The sequence below is a fragment of the Alexandromys fortis genome, unplaced genomic scaffold (genome assembly GCF_014885135.2).
Source record: "Alexandromys fortis isolate MF-2015 unplaced genomic scaffold, M_Fortis_MF-2015_v1.1 scaffold_201, whole genome shotgun sequence".
Lineage (NCBI taxonomy): Eukaryota > Metazoa > Chordata > Mammalia > Rodentia > Cricetidae > Alexandromys > Alexandromys fortis.
Genome location: NW_026068087.1, coordinates 431,360 through 453,440, shown reverse-complemented (window position 1 = coordinate 453,440; position 22,081 = coordinate 431,360). Strand labels below are relative to the sequence as shown.

At 43.8% G+C, this 22,081-nt stretch overlaps 1 protein-coding gene across 1 annotated transcript in view; it reads right to left on the bottom strand.

Annotated features, from left to right (window-relative positions):
- The window catches only part of LOC126488664 (histone deacetylase 5-like), a 49,765-nt gene that overhangs the window by 19,049 nt on the left and 8,635 nt on the right, over positions 1-22,081 (bottom strand). The window contains exons 2-3 of the mRNA XM_050122299.1: positions 19,283-19,367; positions 6,849-6,996 (exon numbers count right to left, since the gene is read on the bottom strand). Coding sequence (XP_049978256.1) covers positions 6,849-6,996; positions 19,283-19,367 — 233 coding nt within the window. The remainder of the gene's footprint in view (positions 1-6,848; positions 6,997-19,282; positions 19,368-22,081) is intronic.

Below are 22,081 nucleotides of genomic sequence, written 5' to 3'. Positions count from 1 at the left end.
TAGGATAGCACCAAATATGACTGACAAAAAGTAGCCAAAGAAGTGATTGCTAACGATACTTCCTTATACTCATAGACCTAAGCCTGGCATAATCATCATCAGAGCAGTTTCACCTAACAACTGACGGAAGCAGATGCAGAGATCCACAGCAAACATTAGGAGGAGCTCAGGGAATCCTGTGGAAGATGGTGAGCAAGGATTTCAGGAGCCAGAGGAGTCAAGGACGCCACAAGAAAAGCCCCAGAATTGACTATCTTGGGCTCATGAGGATTCACAGAGACTGAGCTGACAATCCATGAACCTGTATGGCTCTCACCTAGGCCCTCTGTATACATATTATATGTTATGGTGTGTAAATTGGTGTTCTTATGGGACTCCTAGAAGTGGGGGTGGGTGCTTTCTCTGACTCTTTTGCCTTTTGGGGTCCTTATCCTCACGCTGGGTTGTCTTGTCCAACCTTAGTATGAAGGGAGAAACCTAGTCTTACTCCAAATTGTTATGCCTTGTTTGCTTGATATCCCTGGAAGTTCTGCTCTTTTCTGAAGGGAAATGGAGGAAGAGAGGATCTGGAGTAGAGGGGAGGGTAGGGGGGCATAGAAGAAAGGAGGGAGGGGAAACAGTGGTCAGGTTGTAATATACGAGAGAATAAATAAACAATAAAATAAAATAAAATATATCCCCACACATACTGCAGAGGGAACCAAGAAAGAGAACAAGAAAGAAAACCACAAAGAGTTGTACATACTTGCAACTTATCTACTAAGGATGTGGGAGGTCCTTCTGTCCATGTGCAGCTTTCATTGGTTAATAAATAAAGAAACTGCCCTGGCCTCTTGATAGAGCAGAACATAGGTTGGCAGGGAAGATGGAACTGAATTCTGGGAGGGAAAAAGCAGAGTCATTGAGATGCCATGGATCTGCCGCTAGAGTAAGACATGCTGCCAAAACTTAGCTGGTAAGCCACTGCCATGTGGCGATACACAGATTAATAGAAATGGATTAAATTAAGATGTAAGAATTAACCATTAAGAAACTAGAGCTAATGGGCCAAGCAGTGATTTAATTAATATAGTTTTCTGCGTGGTTATTTCAGGGCTAAGTTAGCTAGGCGGCTGGGACAAAAACCCTCTCCTTGCAACAGTCTACCACACAAAACTCCTCAGTTCTGTGGAGGCTGGAGGAGTTCACACAGATTTTCTGTTTTAAAAGGCATGCATGTGTGTGCGTGCGCGTGTGTGTGTGTGTGTGTGTGTGTGTGTGTGTGTGTGCGCGCCCATCGATGTGAAGGTCAAGACAACTTGCTTGAGTCAGGTTTCTCAGTGTTGTGGGTGTGGAGGCCTCGTCAGGTGCAGCCACAGGGACTGCTGGTCCATCCTGCCGGCTTCTCACACATCTCCTGGCAGTGCCCATTACCCAGTCCTACCTCACTTCCCTCCTTCCTTGTATTGCCTTTATTGTGAATTTTACAATACAGCGAAGCTCTGCTCTCTTAGCTAATACAAGTTATCATCTTTATCATCTAGATTACTCTACTGCTCTTAAAAAGCAATGAGGTAGAAAGTGGAACAGGGACTGACTTTGGGTGTGAGGAGAAAGGGAGACATCGAGTCATGGAAATACAGTTTGTGTTCTGCAAGATAAAGTTCAGGAAATGGATGCAAGTCTATGTTTCCTCCGTTCACATGGCACACTTCCCTCCTTTCCTGCATAAGCACACTTGAAAACCATTAACATGGTAAATTTTACTTTCAACATAAAGAAATCAAAATCATAGCAGTTTTATTCATATTAGTCCAATACTGGAGGCGAGCCAAGCACCAATCCACAGGTAAGTGGATAAACAAATTAGGATACGTCAATATGCTTGGTCTAACAAGCAATTACATATGAGCGGAACACTGACTGTGAGAGACATGGGCAGATGTCAAAAATACCATACTTAGTGGAGTGAGAGAAGCCAGATTACCAACCAGTATGTTGCACACAATTCCACTGAAATGAAATTTAAGAATAAGCCGATGAATGGGTGGTGTAAAAAGGTGTTACGCCTCTGGTGGGACTGGTGTTGACTGGGAAAGCAGATCAGGACTTTGTGGAGAGGCAGACATGTTCCCCACCAGTCTCGCTGTGGGTGTGGCTTCCATCAGAGGGGTGCCAGCAAACAGCACCCACCATACAGGCAATTACCACAGGAAACATGTATTTTAGTCAAAAACTAATTACGTCAGGTTGTTGTCGGAACCTAAAGCAGAGCTCAAGAGAAGGGAGGGTTACAGATGAAACGTGGACTTCGGAGAAGGTAAAATCACACAGAAGGTGGTCTCTGTGGAGATGGAGGGCACTGGGAACTTTCAGCAAAGTATGACAGGGTTTGTTCTTACAGCTGGCATTTTTTGTTTGTTTTGGTTTCTTTGTTTGCTCTTGGTTTTGTTTTTTTTTTTTTTTTTTTTTGAGACAGAGTTTCTTTTCTCTGTGCAGCCCTGGCTATTAGGGAACTCACTCCGTAGATGAGGCTGACCTCGACCTCAGAGATCCACCTGCCTCTGCCTTCTGAGTGCTGGGATTAAAAGCACGTGCTACCACTGCCTGGCTACAGGTTTGTTTTTTTTTAACAGTTTCCTGGTTGCTGAATAGAAAAAGGATCAGAAAAGAGGCTTGGGAATAAGGAAAGTACTAGAAATATTTGGCTGAGAGATTGAAGTAGGTTGAAGTATTGGTTGTACATATTTAGAAAAAAAATAAAATCCTGAGTTATTGCCTCTGTCTTGAATGTCACTCATGTAGGCTTTTACCACAGAATTCTTGCTTGATTTCCGCCAGAAGGACTGCTTAAGAGTGTTTTTCTTCCGAATTACTCTTTTCTTTATTCATGAAATTACATATATACCTATATATAAAATATTTGTATGCTTTTTGAGGTGGGTTAGCCAGCTACACAGTTTGTAATAAAGTCAACTAAGTGGTTACTACTAAGTGGTTATGCAGTGTTGATCTCCTGGTGTTTAACCAAGAATAGTAGAACACACAGATGTGGAGGTATTGTCTCTGTATTCTTGAAGTCACTGGATCACAAACAACTGATTAGGGGACGAACAAGAAGAGCAAACGGAGGAGGAATAAACATGAAGGGAAGAGTCTGATCCCACGCTCCTGGGGGTTTCCTAGAAAACAGGTGTGGGGCTGAGTCAGCCGCCCTCTCCTAGAGCCGTCTCTTCCTTAAGCATTGAGGACCAGAATGAGCAGGAAGAAGAGAGGGGACACTAAGCTCTTGAGGCACCCCAGTCTCCTCAGAGTTCTATCTGATCCTGTTTCCTTTCAATAAATTAAATACTGTTTTATGAAGGATGTAGACTGGGCCCTGCAGGACCCACTGAACGGACCAGGTCAGATTTCACCCCTGGTCTGGGTTTGTATTATATACTAAAAACACACAACGTAGACGTTTTAAGAGGACGGGGACGCAAGGACATGTGCACAGACCTTTCCTGTTTCCACGAGGAAGCTTCTAGATCTGAGTCAGCTTTCCAGCTGATGCTTGGTTGACACCGAGAGAAAACTTAAGTGAGATGCGTTTCTGAACATTGGCCTGCTTAGATAAACTGGTACAGCGCAGAGGGACTCCGGAGAACGGCATGACCCGTGTAATGTCCATTGCTAGCAGCCATAGAGACGGACTCCCACTGTCCAGGAAATGTGAACAATCGTGTTTCTGTGTGTGTTAGATATGAACATGCATTGAGCAGGCCTATGCTTTTCTATAAGTTGCCATATTCAGAAAAACAATACCAGTGTCCTTCTGCTCTGTGGATAAGCTGTTCAAAATGAAGGCCGAGATGTCAGCGAGTTCTCTGCTAATGGCACCTTATCTTCACAGGAAGACAGCTACTCCACAAACTCCGAGCCTCCGAAGCAAATATTCCCCCAGGCTTCAAAGATTATACAAAGGCTTGAAGCTACCTCTTTCATGAGAAAAGTTACCAAAAGTCGAAAATTAACTGATTAAGGACATAAGAGATGTACTCAGATAATCAAACACGATGCGCCCGTCTGTCGACAGCTCAGACTGATATGTGAACATTTAATTTTCACTTTCATTTCCAGCCGGGAAAGGAAAAGGCCTCAGCCAAGAAGTCTGGAGTGCCAATGTGCTCCTAATCCTTTGTAGCTGGCTGTCCTGAAGTCACTGGGGGCCGACCGACCTTCCTTTCTTCTAAGAGGAAATTGAAGCCTGTTACCAACTCTCCCAGAGTCCAAACACAGAGGCACACCACTACACGCACACTCCAGATCTTACAGGCATGCTGTCCTAGCAAACGACAGAGAAACAAACGCTGCGACCTGTTTCTAACAATCTGCTGCATATACCAAGCCTACACTCTTGTTTTTCTTTGATTCCCTCACGTGGGCATGCTCTGGGATTTGTTTCCCACTTTCTGCCGATCCACCCATCATTCCCTTCCCATTTAAGTCTTTTGTCACTGAAAACTGACACATGATTGCTGTATATTTGGGAATGTTCCACAGTACGAGCTCCCATGGCCTGTCTTTCCTCAGTACTGTGTTCTACAAGGCCCATCAGTGTGGTCATAAAGATGAAATGGCTGTCACCCCTCCCCCATTCAAGAAAATGAACAGAAAACACTTAAAATGGTTCTTAGCCAGGAGCATTTTATCCCTTATTCACTAGTGGTAAATGAGTCAGATATGAGTTGGCCAAGAAAAGGGCTGCCTTACCCAGAATCCGAGTACAAAATGAGTCATCTCCCTCCAAACACCAATATATCCTCCAAAATAACTGGCAAGAATTTCCTATGAAAAGAATTTGCCTTTGCTCTTTCCATCCATTTAACTCTCTGATTTTTTTTCTATTTTTTCAATTTCCTGTGTGATTACAATATTGCATTCACAACAAAGGCCCAGGGGCCTTTCCTTTATTTTTGCCTGCTGAGCAGGGGGACGATTCCGATTGCAAACCCTGGGTCAATCTCCCGTGTTCTCTCCACCCCTCCCCGCCCCCACCCGTCTCCATCATCCCGTTCAAGAAGTCGTACATAGTTTAACTGAAACATAGGATCTGGTTCCAGGAGAATTGTTTTCTGTCCCTTTGTTGAGGGAAATAAAAAACCACAGAAGATAGTTCAAGTCAAACCATTCCTTTACTTCGATAATAAAATAATCACAGTTGGTATGATCTGTCTGAAAAGGATAAACAGACAAGAAACCTGGCTTCCGCTCTGCCTTTCTGCTCACCAGGACTCAGCGTTCATGTGTCCTACATGTCCTCCGTGGAAGGGCAGAGTCACGGGGAACCGAGACTGGGTTCATTCTTACAGATTCTTAGGAGCCAAGCACAAGATTTACCACAGAATACGTAGATGTGCTTGCAGAGGTAGTGCCTGCCACAGCGCCGAGATTTTTTATATTGCTTGGGGTTCACAACATCTCATGTTATTGTTAATTATCTGAAGCGCTGCAATTTCATGGCCAGAGTTACTTAGAATTCACTTCGCCCAGCGTGGAATTCACCGCACTTTGCTGTGTTAAATGTATTCTGAAGAATAGCCTTGCTCTTTTCGATCCCACACTAACAGATGTTAGCTTCCTCGGTTTTACGGCCCTCAGATGACAACTAACTGGTTTTGGCCTTGGGAATCACTGCAACACCTCTGGATTATGAACCTGGTTCAGTTCTGAGCTGGGGACAGCGGGGGGCTAGTTCACATAATATCAAAGATGTAAAACACGTTTCCCCCTCTCTCCAGGTACTGCGGGGAAATGCCTTCGACTTCAGCATCACACAAGGGATCTCCCCATTGGTAATCTTCTCCTCAGCTGGTTACAGCAAGAGAAAACATAGGCAGAAAGATTAAATCTCTTGTTCAGTGTATCAACTGTTTGGACGCAAACACGATGTTGAATCCATTAAACCGGGAGTATCCAGCTAAGGCAAGAAAGCCAGAACAGCTCACATTCATGTGTTTGGGAGGTGGCAGGCTCTGATGTTACTGATGCAGGGAGCTGGAGTTCCTTCTCAGAAGCAAGCCCCAGAGTTATGCCTGACATAAGCCCAGAGACAAGATGTGACCTTGCAGCCAGCTGTGGAAGGCACCAGTCCGGCTGGTCACAGCGGACTGTAAAGAAATATTGAGGGTAGCATCCTCATCAGGATGAGGGAATGGGCAGGACAATGTACAAGCTGACAATGGTTCCTTAAAGAGTAAGCAGGCAACTCCACTCCCCACCCCACTCTGGGTACATATGAAGACAAATTGAGAAATTCTCCTCATGGAATATAGAATAGAGTCAGCCTCATTTCTCCTAGACTTCACACACACTCCTGTCTCCTTGGCAAGCACCTTCCATCTTTACACACGTAGACCCAAGGAGACCCATGTATGTATACAATCCCTGGCCCCTGACCAGCATCCCACACAGCTTCACCTTCCTGTGTTCCATTTCTTATATCAGAAATTATAAATGATGAGAAGAAGAAAGAACATCTGGGAAAATAGAGATAAGGAGGGGAAGACATGAAGTCCCCAAGCAGCCCTTTCCAGGGTGACCTGCACTTAATTGCCCAGCGAGGAGTGGTTTTTCTCACCATCTATCTCACGCTCTCTTTCTCTGTGAGCCATGTGCTCCAGCTCTTTTTTTACCCAGGAAGAATGAAATAGTTGGGTTCTCCACAGCCTAGAGTATATACTCTGCCATCTGTGGCTTTGGAGAAAACAGCTGGAGAAAGTAGAAGACGTAGGCGAAGAAGAAGCAGGAAGAAAGCTCCAGAATGCCAGCAATGAGTCTAGACATTCCTGGCCACATCACCCCCTCCCCCCATGCTGGGTCCATACCTGCCATCTTCCTGAGAGAATGGCTGTTCCACATCGACCGTCAGAGAGGCTAGTGCAGACACGGTCTCCGACTCCTCTTGCAGCTGAGAACCAGGCAAAGCACAGCCCCTTGCAACAGCCACCATCTTGATCGACTTCCAGTACTTGCCTAGAAAAAAATCCACATGTTTTGCAGGAATTTCAGATCAATAGTAATCACAGTATGATTACAGGTTCAAGTCTTTTTGCTATGCAGTTGTAATTTGGTTTCTGAACTGCTGTAATTAAGTCCTTTTGGGGGGACGCTAAGGATGCCAAGTTGTGAAGTACTCATGGTCCCAAGCCAAGATCTCAGCCTTGCTTGGAAAGCAATAAAGCAAGGAGTAATCTACGGTCTAATAGACTTGCTCACAGACTGACAGATGTCCCTACAACTAAATAAGCAAACTCTAAGCATCACGCCCTTTGTGAAACCCTCAAGAGACCCGGGAGGTAGAAGTCTCCTGCAGAAAAATGAATGAAACAGCAATCTTAAAAGTCGCTACTTGAACCATTACCTTGCTTTTTTAAAAAAAATGAAGTTGGAACACCAAAGGAAAAGAAAACCCAGAGATGCCAGCATGAATTGAACGGCACCTTTGCCAGAACAATCAGGTTTGTTAGTCCTGGATGTTCTTTCATTCTCAACCTCAGGGTGTGTACTAGAGCAATAATTGATTTAAAACTTTAATATATGCGCTGGCTGATGTTGGACTTCATCCATATGCCATATTGATCTTTCTTCTTTTCTCTCTCTCTTCCTTTTTGCTTTTTTGGCACAGAAGAAGAAATGGAGGGAAGTGGGTCATTTCTTTTAGAAGTTCCAGTGGATAAATGTCCGAGGGACAGAGGCAAAGGCACACAGTCAGTAAGACTCATTTTTTTAAAAAAAAATTTTATATTTTTTAGTTGTTAAGCTTTGAGTGGTCTCAAACACTCAGTCAAGACTGTCCACTTTCAAACTCTGTGTACTGACCAACAAGAAAGGAACTTGGCATGGCAAGGGTTGACTTATTTTAAAACAAGAAGGTATTGTTTGAGAGCAGAAGATAGTTCCATACTGAACTGTAAAGTAAGATCACAGCCCTGGGTCCGGCTCTGCTTTCAGCCATTTTTACCTTGTGTCTAAGTCTTCCTGGGATCTTGTCCTTTCCAGTTCTAATTTATGAAAGGAGGATCAGTCTCTATCCACTCTCTGCATCAACACGACCTTCAGATGTAGGTGCCCACTACTGCTACCCTTACAGTTATCACAATTCCGGCCATAGTCTAGGAACTCAAAGCTTTCAAATCTTACCAAACAACAAGTTCAACAATGGACTCACAAGCTTTTTTTTTTTTTTTTTTTTTTGGAAAATAATGCTGCGCCAGATTTTCTTAACTTCACTAAAGAAAGGGATGACCCTGTTGAGGAGTTCTGTTAGCTGGTGACATCAGTCCTGCAAGGTAAAAACCTCAGAGCTCTCAGGAGTAGAGAAACAGCAGAGCTACCCATGGTGATGGCAACATAAGGGCAAGTTAAGAGGGGCAAAAGTGGTACTTGAGAAACAAGCAGAAGGCGACTGAACTAAAATGGAAGGAGGCACAATGCCAAGTGTTCGTGGCAGAGGAAGCAGGATGTTGCAGGGATCTGATAACTCTGTGGCTTATTGAGGACCATCAGCTGGTAGGCACAAGAATGACAGAGGGTGAGGTGAGTGAGGCGGTTTGGTAGGCAGGGAGTAGCTGGCACTCAGTCTTGAACCTGAGAGAGAGAACTCAGTTTTCTTTTTAAAAAGGTTGCTCTGGAGACACGAAGAAGGGCAGATAGAGGGCTGGCAAGAATGGAAACAGGAAGATCAATTTCATATCTCATCAACCTAGAGCTGGAAAGGATATCTACCTAAAGGCAATGAGGTTTTGGGTAAGACTGAGGAGATACAGTCAGGGGCTTAGGACGGGGTATGTCTGAGCACATTCTTCAGCATCCCTCTATCTTTCAACTGTGAATGTTATCCCTGATTGACAGATCCGCTCTAAGTCTTAAACTGTTCTATATAACAGAGTCATTATTGTCTGACCCAAGTCAGGAAATACATAGCGCCCTCCCCCCAACTAGACAGGTCTGCATGGGGCCTCAGGAGCTATCACTACTGGACTTGTTTTGGTACTCGATATCCAGGAAGCTAGTGCCCCACGCTCCCTTGCAGATGATCTGGCATATCTACAGCCTCAAGAAGAGCGTTCTTGGCCATAAAGGAAACAGACGTATTTACATCCACTAGACCATGAGGAAAGACAACACGAATTATGGGCAGCAGCCTTTGAGAACTGCTGACAATGGCGGCCCTTCCAGAGTTACTACATGGATGTGAGTAGCAGAAAAGCCGTAAATCGGTGAAGCTTTTTAAAATATATTTTAGCATGTATAAAATATACTGCAAAGTTAAGATTAAAGTTTGACTTTATACACGACTTACTGATTTAGGCAAAGTCTATCAAAACAAAGGAATAGTCAACACTAGTAATACACAGATAGGCCACTATCTGTCTTTATAAAGGAGAAAACTTTAACTGGAGGCAGGTACAACCCAGACGGTGAGCTATAGAGTCAGCTCAAACCCTGTAATTTATGGAATATTTTCACATGATGTGTGGATTTTTTTTCTTTTCAGAAACAGATGTGCAAAAAAATCATATCTAATGGCTTGGGAATAATAACATCATTAGCACACATGAGAAATGATCCAAGATTTGTATTGGAGTTTTCAGGGACTGCTATTCATAAAGTAAAATATCAGTAGCCACCACTCCTGGGTGCTCGCTCCTATGGCAATAAAACTGGCAGAGGAGAGGGGTCTTCAGCTCAAACTGGGCGAACACCGTCCTCTTGGGTCATGTTCTTTATCCTCATCCATTTCTCCCACCATGTAAATCTTCCCACTTTTCAGCACGCTTTAAAGGAAAAGAACAATTTAGCCCTCACCGTTCTGCAGTTTTGTTTTTCCTGGCCAAGGGAAAGTGAAGAATGAATCGACAATAAAAGCACAAAGTGGGATGGTGGAATGCGGCCAGGCCAGAGCGGGCAGGCGCGAAGTGTGGACAGTGTGCTTGGGTCAGAGCGGGTGTGAGTGTAGACAGTGTGCTTGGGTCAGAGCGAGTGTGAGTGTGGACAGTGTGATTGGGTCAGAGCAGGTGCCAAGGGTGCGCCTGGCAGGGACTGTTTGCTGGAGGAATGACCATGGGAATAAATAGGTAGCTTTGACATAAGGAGATTTGTGATGCAAATAATCCACTGACCTTGAAGCTTCTCATCCCGGAGCCCCAAGGTCACTTTGAGACTCCTGGGCCTGCCAAAGCTCTCTCTTCCCCATTCCATTGGGAACCTTGGAGTACTCAGAATGAGATTTGTAGGTTTCACCTTTTTGCCGTTCGATGGACCCTTCACTTTTCCACAGCATGCTCTTCTAGGTGGAAGGCTGCCTCTGACTCCAACCATAGCGACACTTGGGGTTTGTGATAGGCCCAGATCCTAACTTCGCCGTAACTTAATACTTGTTAGAATTCGCTCATAGCTAAATGGAGAATTTTATGAGGACCCAAAATATTGCATAGGTATAAAAATAAAGATACTCTTAAAATTTGACGTATGAAATGAGTGGCCAGTTAGTGTTTTCCCACAAACTGATAGAAGTTTGCCTCCTACATGTGCGCGCCCAGTCCTGCATCCGTCCGTCTTTGGCAGGGGCAGGGCTGCCAGTGCTGGCTTATGATTCACTTTTCATCCTTCCTGCACATCTGCTAAGATGATAACGGACGGTCATCTGTGGTCCAGGCCCCTCTTAATTCCTTCCTTTCTCATTCTTTATTTCTGAGTTTGTCTTTTGAAAAAAAGGGAAAGGAAAACCCGGGGAAGGGCTGGGTTATCATTTCACTGAAGTTTTATGCAGATCTGAGGGTGGACGGCCATTCTTCACCCTTTGTTGTTATGGTACCCTTCATATTTAACCCTAAAATGAATCTCGTGTCTCGCTTCTGCTGACCTTCCCTAGTGTCCCTATGGTTTGGATTTTATTCGTTTCTCTAAACAGGTTATTTGTTAATTTTTTTAAATATGTTCATATTTTGTTGAACACAATGTTCCTATGCACTGAAGACTTGAGTTAGGGATACTTGCCTCCTGAAAGAAGGTTCACTGGCATCTTTCAGAACCCGAGTTAAATAACAAACAACTTCTCTAAGACCTCCCAAGCTTTCCTAACCCGACTGTTGACAGATACTGGACGTGTGTGCGCACGCCAGGCTCCGTCGTGAACGTACACACCTTCCTCGTCACGTAGGTGCCACTGCCCCCTGCTCTTTAGGACGCTTCAGCTTAGTTTTCTCCTCTCTCTGATCTGTTTCCCCACATCTTAGGGAGTTCAGTAATATATTAAAGTTTATTCTTTCGTACATATACTAAATCTTTTTGTTTTTAGGTAGGGCCTGATGAAGCTTCTGTCCAGTTACAGCTGAAAGAGGAAGTTTGTGGGATTCTAATTTTACTTAGAAAATAGGGTGGAGACAGAGACACCTAGATTAAAAAAAAATGAACTTGGATATCACAGTCCTACAGAGGAGCAAAATCTTAGGTTTTTGTTGTTGTTGTTTGTCTCCTATTGAGAAGACCTTCAGTAACATACCTGGCCTTGCGAGGTCTCAAGTGGTCATGGATGTTTCGCATTATAGAGGTGTGTGGGGACCAGACATAGTGTATGGGGATACAGAGCAAGTGCTCTTCCCCTTAAATCCAGCCTTCTGGTCTGTTCTGCCTTAGATAATGGGGTCCTGCTTGGTGACATCTTAGGAGATGCTCTCCTCCCCAGAGCACTCCCATTGGCAAAGAGGGTTCCGGCTCAGACGCATGCTTTACTTTCTTTGTTCTTTGGGTTTTCATTAGCTTGGATTGGTTATTCATGTGAAAGAAAACTTTTCCAACTGCAGATGCAGTGGGGAAAAAGCAAATTACCGAACCAAGTTAAATCTCTAAGCAGATGGAAGAATTTCTGCTTTTATTTGGGTGCATTTTAGAGCCGGGGCTCCTCCACGCGAGAGTCAGAGTCTTAGTGTTTCAAGAAAATGGCTAATTAGAAATTCAGAATGGGCTTTGAATGTGTCATCTGCACACATCTGACTTGGCTGAGGTGCAAGTGCGGGGTGGCGGGGGTTAATAGTGGGAGAATGCCTAACGCGGCTTTTCTTCATCGAAGCTCTGCCTGGCCCAGACCTGGAACATCAAGGCCTCTGTCTACAGCCAAGGGCTCTATGACAAATCACAGCTCACACCTGACAACAGGGCAGGGACTTGAAATTCTGCCAGCCCTTGCATTTTTTCCTGATTAGAGTTGTTCTACAAGTTTACAAGGGGCTCTAGAGCAGACTCAGAGCTCTGTGGCTCCTTGGAATTTGGCACAGGGCTTCCAGACCTGACTAAGGCTCAACCTCAATTAGTCTGGACAACTAAAATTCCAGTTTTTAAGTCAAATTGATTTTCCCCCTTAAGTATGTTACCTTCAAAACAGACGGGAAAATGGGGGAGAGACACAGAGACAGTGGGAGCGAGTTTACCCATGACCTGCCAAGACCACAGTGGCTGGGAGGGAGGACGCTGGAGCAGATGCGTTTCTGTGCTCACTTCTTCCTGCTTGTTAGCTGTGTGGCAAGTCACCTGGTGTGCCTCAGCTTCCCTAAAGTGGCAATGAGGATAGCGAACTCACTTTATTGAGTTGTTGGGAAAAGTTAAAACCGTTAGTTGGTCTTAGTGGGAGTCTGAGGTGTTTGAACACTGACTAACAGCTCACAGCATTTGTCTTGTATAGATCATTTCATTCAGTGGCCCTTTGCAACTTCTTGTAGAACATGGATGCTGAGAACGACGCTCACGTTTCTCCAACACTGAAGACTCTCGGCAAAGCTTGTTCTGAAACTTTCTTCTTTCTTTCCAATTCCCTTTTCCTTCACTGCCTTCAATTTCATGAGGTAAATATTGCTCTTTTCCCATGTTCAAAATCAGAAAACCTAAAAATTGTTTGTCTTCTCCACGCCAACTAATAACCTTATGCTAATTCTGTTTTGAAAATGAAGCAGCCCATAATCCTTGCATATCTCCTGATCCTGGTATAGGTACAATAATCTTGTAAGATTTATTTTTATTATTTTATGTATAGGTGTCTGGTGTGTGTGTATGAGCGCAGATGAGCAAGGAGCCCAGACATATGGGATCCCCTGAAGTTACAGATGGTTTTGAGCCACCTGACACAGGTCCTGAAAACCAAAGCCAGGTCCTCTGGTAGATCAGCTCATGCTCTCGACTCCTGAGCCACCTGTCTACTGATCCTTCCAATGGAGGCCAGATGATGCCTCATTCTTGCTTGAAACCAAGCTCTTTATTCTGGAAGTAAGCAGTCCCTTTCCAACACTCTACCCTCTTATTCTTCTCCCCAGATCTCAGCAGGACGGAAAGAAGGAGAGAGCAAAAGAAAGACCAGAAAAAGAAAGACCAGCCAGACAAAAGAGTATGGGACAAAGACTCAGAGGGAAATTTGAGTTTGTGTAGGCGTGTGGGTGTGTGGTCAGGTCAACTGCAAGGTAATTTGCTGAGGGCACGTGGAAATGCAGAGAAAATGGAAATTTAGCTGCACACATGGGCCTTGAAGTAAAGTATTAAGCAGTTTCTCTCACAGCAAGAGATATATGCAAATTTCTATTAGAAGAGGAACCATCTGGATTTCCCCCTGGTCTGCCTGACGGAAATGCTTCCTTTCTGGTGGTGGAGGAAGCATGGTGTCTGAGGAATGGGGGAGGGTAGCTGGACGGGCATTGCACGTGAGTGAAGACAGTGGCTGCTACCTTTATAGCCAGTCTCATCTTAGCTTCAATGGCCATTTTCAGTTATTACTTATATCTTCTGCGCTAAAAGACCTGAACAGCACACGTTCTGACCATCCATTCTCGTGCAGGATCATCAGTGTTTATCTTGCTTTGGAAAACTCCTTGATTCCTATAGGAAATAGTGTATGAATAAAATCACTCAAAATAGCCTTCCTTCATCTTTGTTTAATTATTAACGTCAGTGTTTTCTTCTAAGGATACTTTTCAGAGCTAGAGGTTGACCCAGGATGAGAAGGAAAACGGGAGAAAAAGAAGCAGTGAATGGTAGAAGCCCTTCACGCAATAGCACACGTGCCACGGAGACAGCAATTGTAGCTAGGAGGAGCAGGTGTCAGACAAAGTCTGTTTTCATCCTCATTTTCCCAATGTGGAAGACTGCACTTGAGATTTGTTTTCCACGCAGGGCTCAAGTCCATTGTATATCATTCTCCTGTGTACAAGAAAATCATCTCCTTTTCAAATTGGCTTAAAAGTTGGGTCTACGCAGAACTGTATACATGCTTGTCGTCCCTGAACAATGCTCTACAAGTGTGCTTTAAAAACAATAGTAGCATTTTAGTTACTCTTCTATTGTCGTGATAAGACACCAGGGCTGAGGCAACTCACAGAAGGAAGAGCTTATTTGGGGCTATGGTTTTAAAGGGTGAGTCCATGAGCATCAAGACAAAGACCATGGCAGCAGGCGGGGACGGCATTGGAGCTGCAGCTGTGAGCTCACATCTCATCCACAAGAACCAGGCAGAGAGAAAGAACTAACTGGGAATGGCATGAACTCTTGGAATGTTATAGCCTGTCCCCAGTGTCATACCTCTTCCAACAAGGCCACACCTCTTAACCCTTCCCAAACATTTCCACTGACTGAAGGCCAAACATTCAAAGCACATGGGAGACATTCTCATGCAGACCAAAGCAACAAATCCTTGGGCATGAATATACTTTCCTGATTCTAAAATCAAAGGATACTATGATTATCACATAAAAGGTCTGCAAAGTTGGTTGTAATTTATAAAGGGAATTTTCACTAAGAAATTAAATGATGGGAAACCATGTCTCTATACTTAAACTTCTCAAATTTTGGGGTTCCACACATGAAAGTCCATATCATTTCTTATATGTTTTTAGAACTTAAAATTTTGCTCTTCCAGTGTGAATCACTTTAATTTTATGGAAAACTCAGCTCACGGTTCTCCCAGCCTAGTCATGGGCCAGCGCTGGTATAAGAAAAGCAGCCAGAAGAGTCTGCTTCCTACCGTGCTCTGCAGAAGCGTGGGGAGCTTTGGGGTCACATGGATGCTCTGGGCTGGAAGCTTGTGTTTTAGGACAGAGTGCACACACATGAGGGTCCCTTATCCTGCTCTGGGCGGGCTCTGCCCTGGCAACACTGGCTGGTGACTACGGCTGTGCAATCAAGCACCAGACTCAGGTCTGAAAACATTTCTCCCAAGGTCAGCGGGGGAATGGCAGCACAAAACAGTAGTTTTGTGTCTTCACAGAAGGACCGACTCCTCCTTGCGGGCTGTGAAGCAGGAGGAGACATGCCTACTGTGCTCTCACGCGTTTTGGTCCTTCTTCTTCACTCCTCTGAAGCTTGGCAGGTGTAATTATACTAAGCTATCTAAGAAAAGGCAATCTAGCCAAACTAAAAGAAGAAACAGAAAAAAGAAATTGCTAATTTATTTTAAATATTTGCAAAGCAGCTGTGCATGCCACTCTTGGTACCGCGGTTTCAGCAATTAAGAGACAACAAGCAAAACTATCAGTGAAATAGTTTCTGCTGCGAAAGGCCATAAAGCTAAATGAGCACACGTTACAGGGCTTCTGTAAGAGCGAATACTACTCCTTTGCCTCTACATACCGCTATTCTTTCTCCCTTCCTCCACTGATAGACAGTCAGGCTTTATTCTAAACAGTGCTGTGACGAACATGTCAGTGCCAGTAATTGTAGATATTTTAACAGTTATTTTTGATGATATCTAAGAGTGAGATGACTAGAGTAATATATGGTAATTTTACTTTCAACTTTTAAAGGAAAAAAACACTTTAAAAAAATATATTGCTAGCCATATACTCTCACTTCTTCCCAAAGACAGCTGACCCTGATATACAGTTCTCTGCCATGAGAGGTAAGTAGCCTGCAGTCTATCAGGAGAAGGGGCTCCACCTGTCAGGGAAACTGACTGCCCTGCAGAATCCTTGCAAGGCTTTCCTCTTGAGCTGAATAGGACCACTGGGATGATCCTGCTGCAGAATATAAAAGGCATGTGTCCAGGCAGTGGGCCAAGGCTAATCACTGCGTCCAGCACCTGCACACCCTCAGCTGGGGGGCTCCGTTCTCAAAAGGAAATCCACAGAAGGTCTGTCAGCACCTCGCTGTGTGTCTGGGGACACAACTCTCTAGGAACTTGTCTGAATGCTTCTTCCCACATGGGAAGGCCTACGTCCCAACATTTACATGGCTCTGAACTAGAGCACAGAGGAATCCTTCAGAACCTGGGCTAGGAGGTGGGCTAAAATTCAAACACCACCTTGAGCTGAAAGAAGGACCCTTGTGGTACTCACTAAAGAACAGAACCCTTATTAAAGAAAGGCTCCTTTCGGGCCCGTTTCCTAGGTGTGAGGTCCACGGCCTCAGAAGGACCCCTGCTTCTTGGACCACTTTTCTGCTGCGGACTCAAAATTCTTAGAACATCCTAATAAGGAAGGGGTAATATGATTTTCTTTCGTTTGTTTGTTTTTAATTCCAAAACTCTGCAGCCAGGCTTGCTTACTACTTTCCAGGCAGAACCAGAAATGGAGAACCTGGTCAAGGACCGGGACTACTCCAGGACACTTAGTGTGGAAAGATGGGAGTTGAATCGTGGAGAAGTACAGGAAAGAATACAGCCATATTTTGTAAGAAAACTGAGTATTGTGTACTGAACACAAAGTTTTAATTTCCCTCGCCAGTGTGAAGTTTCAGACCCCAAATACCCACTTTACTTTGCAGTTCCATGGTCATTCTCATTCCTAACAGCCACACACACTTAGAACCAACAGAAGCACTGCACAACGTAGGGCCCCATCCCAACACCGTTCTTCTCCCTCTAATTCACAATTTAAGTCTCATAGTGGTCATTTTTATTATCAGAACTTTGTCATTGGAACTCGTTATGTTCTGGAAGGGCCCAGGGAAAATGTGGGCCTCTTGTTATAAACTTACTGAGAATTTGAAGGCAGCGGCAACAAGAGTACTAACCCAAACATGGGTCATTCCAAGAATGGGATCTGCACAGGCCAAAGGGCAGCGGAGCCCAATTCTCTCTGTTCAGATTCTGAAATATACCCTTTCTTTTTTTTAAATTAATTTTTCATTTATTTTACATACTGACCACAGTCTTCCGTCCCTCTTGTTCTCCTGTTCCCTCTCTTCCTCCCTTCTACTCCCCCTCCATTTCCACTCAGGGAAATGGGAGTCAACAAAGCATGGCCTATTAAGTTGAGACAGGGCCAAGCTCCTCCTCCTACATCAAGGTTGGGTGAGGTGGCCCAGCTTGGGGATTGGATTCCCAAAAGCCAGTTCAAGCGCCAGGGACAGATCCTGATCCCACTGCTAGGATCCCACAGACCAAGCTACACAACTGTCACACACATGTAGAGGCTTACATTGGTCCCATGCCCTAACTAGCTCTCAGTCCAGAATCTGTAAGCACCCATTAGTTCAGGTCAGCTGTCTCTGTGGGTTCCCTTGATCTTGGCCCCCCTTCCTTCCAGTGAGCTCTTCCTATTAAAGAGAGAGAGGGAAGTCTGTTCATCCTTTGTTTAAGTGATAACTATTAAATGGGTTGCCTGGCTTGGCCTGAGACTAAGAACAGCTACTGTGAAGCTAGGGATAAGTCAATCCTCTAGGATTTGCATGCTGTTTGTTGTAAGAATTCATGAAGGAAACCAGGTCGAATAGATGAGAGAACAGCCCTTGAGCTCTTCACTAGAAGCTGACGCAAACTTTGGTTTGTTATGGCTTTGAAGACTGTTCCAGAATCACCTCCTCAGATCTACCTCCTCTAGAGTCTAAGTTTGCAAACTGTAAGACTCTTCTTTGCTGAAGAAAATGCTGCTCCTTTGCTGTGGCCTCTAGGGAGCACTGAACTGAAGTTAGACATTTTCTACTCCTTCATCTACTGGAACGTAAAACCCTCAAAGCCAGAAACTCTTCTACCTCTCTTTTCTTCTTTATCTTCCTTCTCTTCCTCTCCCCCCTCCTCTTTCCTGATCTTTGTAACTTGAAAACTGATCAACACATGACAAAAATCATCCTTAAATGCTTGTTGAACTTTTAGTGTTATACTCTGAAGAGACTGAGGAAGAATCTTATATGAATGTTCTGTGTGTAGAATGGCAGAAGAATCCTTGGGGAAAGAATACAACACACACAAAGACAGAGCTCACTTTATACTGCCAATACGCTACCCAGGGACTTTGGATAAGACCTGACCTGGATGAACAGTGGAGGGCTGTCAGAGATCACCCGAAGAGTCCCTCTGAGTGACCTGCCCTGCCTGGCATTCACACGACCCTCCTTATCTCCTCTCAAATCAAGAGTCAGGCAAACGAGCATCCCAAAGCTGGTCTTTGGAGACCGCCAACTCCTGGACCTTAGCTTTATCCCAGGAAGTTTTTTCCCTAGTATTTGAATATTTATTTTTCTGTTCTCTGAAAACACTTGAAATCTTTCACTTACTCCACAGTTATGTGTAGTCAGCAAACCTTAGTAAATGCCGAGAGCCCACAAGCCAGGCATGTGTGAGATTTAAGGGGAGATTTCTTTCCAGTTTGTGTGTGGTATTATTGGTACCAAAAGAATGGTAATGGCACACTTCATCTCCTGGCTGCCACTGTGCGAGAGAAGATTGCCTCTAAGACAAAGCAAAGGCTTTTCACTGGTGTAGAAAACATATTTCTAAGGGAAATCCTCAAAGCTCAGGGGTTTCTTGACCATCCTTAGAACCTACCTTTGCCATTCGGCACCTGTCTTTGTGCTGACCTGCATGCTACTCTCTAGTGGGGGACCTTGGTGTCTGTGAACGTAACTGCCTTATGAAAACACCGTCTTACAATGTTTGCCAAAGTGGGCCTTTCTCGTAATGAGACCTACTCATTAATTTTTCTTCCTTGTCAAACTTAAAGCCAGGGCATGATTGTCAAATATCAACACATTTAGGAGATGACTTACTCCTAATTAAAGCCGCGACACAGCTGTAGTTTCTAAATTTAGTTAGCTAATCCAGGTCTGTGCTTGGCGTTTGAAACGATCTTAAGCACGCAGAAGGTAGGAGAAAAAATGAGATTCGAAGTCTAGATTCTGAATTAGGACACCAGCGGAAGATAAGACTATCCCAGGCAATAAATCCAGACATTCCAATAAAAATATATGTGCAAATGAAAATAATTATGTGTCACTGTGCTTTTATTCCCAGTATAGTTCCAGTGAACTTGACCCAGTAAGAGAGGAAAAGAAACTGGAGACATACTTTGGATTTCAGTGATCCTCTGTAAAGAAGCGGCAGCGTTGGTGTTCGGCGTCTGGTGGAGGACATCTTCCTCAAGGGGCCCGAGCTGCAGGAACGAGAGGAAGAACACAGGCAGAGCGTGAGGACTTGACAGTGAGCTGCACAGAAGCAAAGCAAGCGAACAGTCTCATCCTCAGAGGCCTGCTCCAACAACTACCTAACATTTTGCTGACATCAGGTCCCCAACTGTAGTCAGTCATATTTTGTGTCCATGTAATTAAATTCCAAGGAGCTTTTCTATTGGTCACAAGATTAATGTATGAAGGCCCTAAAGCAGGTGCACATCTGTGAGTTAGTCATTTAAAATCTGAGTTATTTGTGCACCTTTTGTGGGCCTCCCACAAACCGAATTCCATCACGAGGGGATCCACAGCTGGGGCCAGTGAACAAGCTCTCAGAGGGCATGGGGCAGAGTGGACGGTCTACTGTCTGTGTTTCCTCAGTGTTCTGACATTTAATCGTCTTAAACATTAAACACTTGCTGGTGGAAAGCCATGAGACATTTGTTCTTACTCTTGGAATAGAGCAGAAGAAAAAAATGTATTAAAGAAGCCAGAGGTAAAAGAACAGCATAGCTCCATTTAACATCTACTTTATTCAAAACTGCGATCATGTCAGCCTCAAGCTTGGGATAAATTCCTCCCGTGCAAATCTATCATGATCTTCTGGAATTACACTGATTTTTCATGGAGGAATTCAGCGAGCATCGCAGGAAATGCTGCAGAGATCCCGATAATTATGGATCATATCTGTTAGGAACAAATCTGGTGGCACAGACACTAGACACATGGGTGATGGGCGTTCTGCGGGGTACGGTCGTCGCAAAGAAAACAACCATCTAGCTTTGGGAGCACAGCAGGCAAGCAAACAATGGTTGGGAGACAACAAACCCTAAACACGCTGTTTTCCTGGAAAACTTCAAGTTAATAACCTCAACTAAGAAGCAGTGGTTGAACAGAGTGGTGTGACCAGAAACTGCTGTCAGCAGGCAGACCAAAGCACACTCTCATCCAAATTTCTTCAGCTGGAGGAAAAACTAAGAAAAAAAGCACTCAGGGATTATAAATTTCCAGAGCATATGTGAGTGAATCTCACCCCCAGGGTTTCTTGGAGTTGATTATTCTGTACTTCAATCACAGGACGGAGAACAATAGCACCTTTCTTCCAGATGCCACAGGCTAGCAGAGTAGCTCGGGGATATTTATACATGAGCAAATTCACTAAATATAACTTTGTAGAGTGTTTTTCTTAGCTGCCAAAGAAAAAGCTTTAAAACATCAAAAGGTCTGTACGCAACACAATTTAGCAAGAGGAGAAACACCACTGCGCCCAAGTCCATGTCAGTGAAAGACTGTGGAAGCTTAAACACATAAATTCGGTTAAAATCATTTCTTTTTAAATCAGTACTTCAGATGGTATCTTTAAGAATATGTCATCCTGCTCACGACCTCATCTCAGAGGCAAGACCAAACCATGAGCCGAGGTTTCCTGGGAAATGTTTACTGAAGAGTTAGACAGGGTCAAGCGAGCCACTCTGCGCATACACAAACGTCCCTCCCATCCACGTCTTTTTCAGGACACAGGGAAAAATAATTTTTAATAGCAATAAAATGTTTTGATACGCCATTTCATATTAGAACTTATGCACAAGATCGGCACAGTCCATTTTCTTCAAAAACCTTCCTTGGGACTTCAGATTTAAAAAAAAAATGCTGACAAACATAATGGTGTTGGATACTGGAGGGAAAACGAGAGACAGATCACACATGCAAAAGCTCCAATTTTGCAACTGGAGCTCACTGAGGTCTGTGGGCTTGTTTTTAAGTCCCGGGTAATATAGAAAGTATATGTGGTTCAGCGTGTTGAGTATGAAAACACAAACACTTCTAAACCCACAATTTAGAGTTTTCAGTAGGATGGATAAAGTTGTGCCTACTTATAAAAGCAACTCAGAGAATTAAGGAAATTAAATTGATCATTTAAGCCTCTCAAACCATTTCCCTGAATGTCATTTGAGGGTTTAACCTTCTGTAAATTGCCCCAATTTGTTTCATTTTGAGTGTGTACACACAGACAGGGCTGGATTCAGAGCGTTCTCAATGTGGGCTCTTTATATTTCATCAGGCAGCGGTGCAGAGAAGGCCGTGGGCAGCAGTCTCTCCACTGGCGAGGTCGCAAGCAGCGTTTACAGGCTGTTTTCCTAAAATTAAAGACTTGTACACAGGGACCACAGAATTCAGGTGTGTTTTCTTTCTTTCTTTTTTTGTTTTGTGTTTTCTTTAGAGAATTTGTTGACTTAATCACTCAAAATTATGGGCAATAAAACCATCTGATTGATGCATCCACTTGATAAATATTTATGAGTATTGGTCATTATTAGTAATCTAATAACTAAGTAATGAAATAATACTAAGCAAATAGTCATTCCCAATAAATTGGAGCAAACATGATATTATATGGTAAAGCTATGATCGGTGTTTAGTTTGGCCAATAAGATGTAGTAAAATATTGGCTATTGAAACCAATCAGAATCACTAAGTGGTCTAAGCAAACAGGCCAGTGAGATACGGTAGATCTAGAAGTTAGAGGTCTTATAGGCCCATCATAGTGTCTGCCAAGCAACTCTATTAAATAAAGATAATTTTCATGAAGTTATTAAGATAAATCATACAATTTAAGTACAACCCATAGACACACACAGCTAGTGGATGATCATTTTTCTCTACATGTAAAATACAATCACAACCATTCTCTACATAG